The 5,919-nt window shown below is 42.3% G+C and overlaps 1 protein-coding gene across 2 annotated transcripts; it reads left to right on the plus strand.

The window, feature by feature from the left end:
• Positions 1-496: 496 nt before the first annotated feature.
• On the plus strand, positions 497-3,431 carry LOC142097618 (histone H3.3A). 2 transcript variants are annotated; one of them, XM_075179623.1, is made up of 4 exons: positions 497-595; positions 1,625-1,768; positions 2,743-2,896; positions 2,985-3,431. In XM_075179623.1, exons 2-4 carry the CDS (start codon positions 1,641-1,643, stop codon positions 3,111-3,113), a joined length of 411 nt encoding a protein of 136 aa, XP_075035724.1. In that variant the 5' UTR covers positions 497-595; positions 1,625-1,640; the 3' UTR covers positions 3,114-3,431. The 2 variants fall into 2 exon arrangements, with proteins under 2 accessions (XP_075035724.1, XP_075035725.1); XM_075179624.1 differs by lacking the exon at positions 497-595 and adding an exon at positions 1,412-1,524.
• Positions 3,432-5,919: the final 2,488 nt, after the last annotated feature.

Raw genomic sequence — 5,919 nt, forward strand, 5'->3', positions numbered from 1 at the left:
ATACACACACATACAAATGAGTAAATTTACTTGGGGGTCATGTCTATATGTGTTTACACTGCTGTAAATTATTTATGAACTTACAGGACCTCAGATAGATATACAATACTTGTAATTTCATCAAACTATTAACAGTAACTATTATGCCATATTAATCCTGCCCTGAGTGAAATATAACTTGTAAGATATACATGGTAATAGGTTTATTTGGGCATTGTTTTCATATACATATGTGCCAGCATACTATACATTACTGCCATGTTGTGTTTTGTTCAGCCTCTAGCCTGCACCCCCCATGCAGCCTGTATTACATGCTCGAGAGAGACCCACACAATTGAAGCACAAATTGTTTTTGTATTATTTTGCATTGTGAAAAACGCACAGGGGCAGAGCTGGGGCTGGTTTCCCCGTACTGCTGAAATCCACCAATCGTCGCCCTCCTCGCTTCCACTCAGCCAATAGGAGCGAGCTAACTTGGAAACAAAGACGACGCGTCAGCGGTGACGTAGCTCAGGCTATATAAAGCGGGGTGGCGGGCACAGACAGACGTTGTTACTCGCCTGGTTTGAGTGATTGTAGCGCGGTCCGGGACTCGGTAAGTGACTGTAACGGCGGCACCGCCGCCTCGCCGGACCTCTCATCCGGTTGGATTTTTAGGATTGCTGATTTTTTTTTGTCGTAGACTGTTGCTGTGTCCACACCGGTAGTTTCTGAGCATGTTACCGGCGTCATTCCGGTGTCTTTCCGGTAACCCCCGTTAGATATGTTATATGGCGCCGATGTGTGTGATGTAGTAGCCGGTCAGTGTGTGTGGATGTCGGTTGCTGCCTGTGTGTCCCGGGAACGGGGGTCAGGCGGTAAGTTCACCCCTCCCCTCCCCCCCCCCGTGTTCCCGGAGCTCGCTGGGCGCCATGTTGTCTCGTCGCTCGGGGGACGAGGAGACGGACGTGAGGAGGAGCCGTCCTGTAATGGTGGCTGCGACCCCAGTACTCCGGGGGTGGGGGGAGTCCCTGACACTGACCTAACTGTGTACCCCGAGCACCCCAGTCCCGGAACACCGCAGCCTCTGTTCCGGCTCAGTCCAGGCACTGACACGACAACAGCTTTCTTCTCTCACACGGTGGGATCCCGCTTCTCTGGTGCTCCCTACGGTGCCATGGCTGTGACATAAAGTTCCATGCCCGCCCTGTGTAGTAGTTAGGTGAGACTGTAATATGGGGTATTTGTGGGTAAGGGGCTTCATACTGAAGTGTAATCACATATATTTCTGTATCTGAGTATTTGTGTTGTGCTGGATGATAAAGATCACATAATGGCGGGTGTCTGGGGAAGTGCAGTGCGGCACAGCTACCGATAGGGGCGCTAGACCCGGGAATTCAGAGATATGACCCATTCTTCTAAGGACTTCTAGTGCTGGAATAGGAAAAGCTGCAGTCCCACGCTGGACTTGTGTGGTGTGTTTTTTTTTTTTTTTGTTTTGTTTTTTTTATCTTGCTGGAAGACATCAAGCTTTGTAACATTACAGTAAGTGTTAGTTCAAATCCGTGGACTAAAAAGTTGATTAGAGTTTTACTTGCAGTTAACTTTTTTTTTTTTAAAAAAAAAAATATTTTTTCCCCCCCAGATTAAATCGTTAAACAATGGCCCGTACAAAGCAAACTGCTCGTAAATCCACAGGAGGAAAGGCTCCTAGGAAGCAGCTGGCCACCAAGGCTGCAAGGAAAAGTGCCCCTTCCACAGGGGGTGTGAAAAAACCTCACAGATACAGGTATGCAGACGTGTTGAACTTGTTTGGGATACATTAACTTATGATTGATTACCTGTGTTTCTGACTTTGTTCATACTATGTGTTGCATTGGGTAACTGTTTCTACTCTACAAAACTTCTAACATTGGGGCTGGTCCAACTGGCAGCTTTCTGTGCACATTTATGACAAGTACAGGGAACATGCACGAGTTTCTTACAGCATCTCACTGCTAACTGAATCTAAGTTTTGATCTTAAGTTTATGGGGTACGTAAATAGTACAAGTAGTTACGTGATCTTATACAGAAGTAGTATTTTAACTCTGGTATCACTTGGTTTTGGTTCTAGGATCTGTTTTTTTTCTCCCTTGTTAGATGACATTAATTATGTTGATAGTGCTTAATTTGGGGTCCCAGTTGGAGCTTGAGAACCACTGGCTGCACACTACTGTCTTGCACTGACGTACACGTCAAGTGTGTTTTGTTTTTCTTAACGCTGCTTATACTCTGCCTTTTATAGTCCAATATTTTTAGGCAGACCTTTTGGTCTCGACAAATCTTTAATGTAAACACATGGAACTAGTGAATGGTCGTAGTCTTGGATTGCTGGGGCATTGATCGCTGCCTTATGTATACTTTCTGGCTATAAAATGGCTGCCAAATGCTTTTAAACTGGTCGTGTTAAGATCTGGGGTCATCAATTTAGAACTTTAATTGCTAACCCAAAAACTAGTATGGGCTTCAAAGACTGATCCAGAGTAGTTTCGATTTTACTGACAAGGGTTGGGAGTCAAGCTTGTATGGGATTCATGCCTTAAGTGAGAATGAGCACCTATCTAGTCTGCATCTAATATGCCTCTGTATTTTACCAATCCATAATGGATATAAAATCCAATACTACATGAAAAATGTTTACAGGTGCATAAACCTGCTTATTAGCAGACAATGAAACTTGATGCTGGTTATTTCAATGTAATTTAACACTTTCCTTTCCCCAGGCCTGGTACTGTGGCCTTGAGAGAAATCAGGAGATACCAGAAGTCCACTGAGTTGCTGATCCGCAAGCTCCCGTTCCAGCGTCTAGTCAGGGAGATTGCTCAGGACTTTAAAACTGACTTGAGGTTCCAGAGTGCTGCTATTGGTGCTCTGCAGGTGCGTACATACTGACATGTCTGAACACTGCTTGTGTTGGGAAGTGTCTGTGCCTCTTTATTTATACCACTTTTATTTGGCTTTTCAGGAAGCAAGTGAAGCATACCTGGTGGGTCTGTTTGAGGACACCAATCTGTGTGCTATTCATGCCAAGAGAGTAACAATTATGCCCAAGGACATCCAGCTAGCAAGAAGAATCCGCGGAGAACGTGCTTAATTTTGTTTTGTTGCTGGAAATTGTTTTGAATCTTAGATTATTTTTTTTTTTTTTTACTTTACAAAATGTACATAAAGTGTGATGTCTCTTTATTTTATAAAGGGTTTGTTAACTGTAGAGTAGTTGACAGTAAATTGGTAGTACACATTTTTATATGACATTCCCTTAATCCTCAGGTTTTTCAGAAAAATTTGTATCTGCAGCTAGTTTACTTCTGTGCCCCTTCCTACCTTGGAGTCTGCATGTCTTGACTCCATTCTTTCCATACTTTGGTATCTCAATGTAACTCCATTGTAAATAAACTTTCCACTACCTCAATGGTCTTGCTGTCTTGACTTTGACATGTCAAAGTAACTGTACCTGACAGTCTGAAAAACAAATGGCTTTGGCTATTGCCTATTTAATACTAGTATTAAAATTTGACCAGCAACCAATATGTCAAGGGTAGACTAACTTAAAATGTCTGTTTTGTTTTAGTGGGTAAACAAGCATACTAAAAGCAGACCTGAAATGTAGGAACCAGCATTACAAGAATAGGCCAAAGTGTACAGCATTGAGTGTTTGGCATCCAGTGTCTAAAGACTAGACCAGTGTTGGCTAACCTGTGATACTCCAGGTCTTGGCAAAGCATGCTGGGACTTGTAGTTTCACAACACCTGGAGTGTCACAGGTTAGCCAACATTGGACTAGACTGTCTAGGAAAGTGATGTCATGACATGCTGGTGATTCAGTAACTACTTCATGGTGGGGGGTGGCAAACATGAATGAGTATGGGTTTGCTTTTAGTTATCTATACCAGGAAAGGGGTTGGATTCTATTCAATAACACCACTTTGCAGAACTGGCCCACCTATAACTAATTTCTAGAGAACATATGGTAATGACACAACCACTGCTTTTGCTTAGTCTGAGAAGGATCTGCTTAAATCTGTTAATCCCAGTTACAAAGCACTGTTAAAATTTTTACTTAAAGCTAATAAAATTGCAAGCAGAAGTCTGTTTTTTCTTTTAATACAGTAAAGCAAAGAGATTAAAGTTTATTTTAAACTACAGGTAATGAGAACTAACAGTTGGCAGGAGTAAAATATATAACCTGCCTGATATTGGTGAATAGAAAGCAATACTTAATTTGCTCAATCCTTCCCCTATGCAATGCTTAACCATAAAATGTATTTTTCCAAGTTGTCATTGCAAATAGTAATTCCTTGGTCATTGGCGAAACTTGTGTCAAATTAAATGCTGGATGTTTCTACACTGGTACATAGAACTGCTGGAGTACATTCATACATAAGCTGGGCGGCTGTTGCTTCCATAAGTGACCAGCGACAATGCAATGCCTTGGCAGTGCATTAAGGGAAAGGAAAACGTAAGTTCTAATGTAAGTGTAAGGCTGTCTACTGCTATATTCTAGCAGTGGACTTAGTGTGGGTAGAGGACGCAGGTTTATGAACTTTTTCTATCCCTCAATGTTTGAGCTATGAAACGTAATTTTTCAGACCACGAGCTTACTGGTTAGCAGCTTTATAGTGATTAATTTATTTATAGGGCGCCACTAGGTATCCATAGCGGCGTACAGGGACAGACAAACACAATACAGGGTGAGACAGCACGGTACAGTTAACAAAAGGCACAGTAACTCAGAAGCTCAAAGTACAGCTAGGTGAGAGCCCCCAGTGGGGTAGAGAGGCAGGAGGACCTCACGGAAGAGACAAGGAGCTGGAGAGCATAGTTAAGGCGGTGAACAGGAGGAGAGGATCCCTATTGGGTCCAGCTTTGTAACCATTGTAGGAGGAAACCCAACCAATTATGTGGCAAAGCAATTTACATAGGCTATATCACATCAAGAGGGTTCCAAATAGTTAACAAGCATTGGGTACTGGGTGAGCAATTTCCATTACATGGGAACAAATAGCAGGTTTTTAACAAGTGAATGTTTAGCAATTGGTGGTCTATTAAGTTCTACTGGGGCATATTCAATTGTCTGCGGGATTGCTGAAAATCCTGCGAACCGTGCAGGATTACCGTTATTACAGTAATCCCGTGCAGAAAAACCAATAATACGGTAACTTACTCGCTGGATTTCAGCTCAGCTGCAAGCTGAAATCCAGCGAGAGATTACCGTATTAACGGTATTAGTTTTTCCCCGCTCGATCCCGCAGACAATTAAATACCCCCCTATATGTTCTAAACTTACTGACCACCTCCAATTTCGCTTTCCTGTATATTCTGTGTGCTACTTTCAAATGGCAATGTAGAAAAGCCAAGCAGAAGCGCCACTCAATAGTATATCCCACCACCACAGCATCTTGAGCCCTGATTGTCAGCTGGTGGCATAAGAACTAAGGAATTATCTAATCAGTAAAATGTGGAGTAATCTATACATATAGTTCAGATACAAAAAAAAATATGCTCCTTTGGGGAATCCAGTAGACTGTTTTCAAAATGACTAATGTTATGTCTGTAAATTGCTAATTTGAATGAGTGCTAAAGTTGGATACCCTATTTGTCAGGTAACTTACACAGCAATGATCAAAAAGAAAGAGCAATCAATTGAAACCCAGTCATGATTTATTCAGTAATATCAGCGCATAACATGTCATTTTGTATGGTCACGGGTGGAGTGTGCCAATTAGATTCCTCAAACGATTGGGGTTAACATGGAATGGACAAATTTGTACATTGCTATCCATTAGCACAGCAAAAATCGACCAACATCCTTTTTGGTCTGAATGACAGACTGGTTAGTGTATGTTGTCTTGTCCGTCAAGGGATTTCTAGATGGCAGAACAGGGAGATATCGCATACAT

The sequence above is a fragment of the Mixophyes fleayi genome, chromosome 7 (genome assembly GCF_038048845.1).
Source record: "Mixophyes fleayi isolate aMixFle1 chromosome 7, aMixFle1.hap1, whole genome shotgun sequence".
NCBI classification, from domain to species: domain Eukaryota; kingdom Metazoa; phylum Chordata; class Amphibia; order Anura; family Limnodynastidae; genus Mixophyes; species Mixophyes fleayi.

Bases quoted from the DNA above. Each gene is read 5' to 3' on its own strand.
- LOC142097618 (XM_075179623.1), top strand. From the start codon at position 1,641: ATGGCCCGTACAAAGCAAACTGCTCGTAAATCCACAGGAGGAAAGGCT. The intron at 1,769-2,742 runs GTATGCAGACGT...TCCTTTCCCCAG, and splicing joins AAAAAACCTCACAGATACAG to GCCTGGTACTGTGGCCTTGA. The intron at 2,897-2,984 runs GTGCGTACATAC...TTGGCTTTTCAG, and splicing joins CTGCTATTGGTGCTCTGCAG to GAAGCAAGTGAAGCATACCT.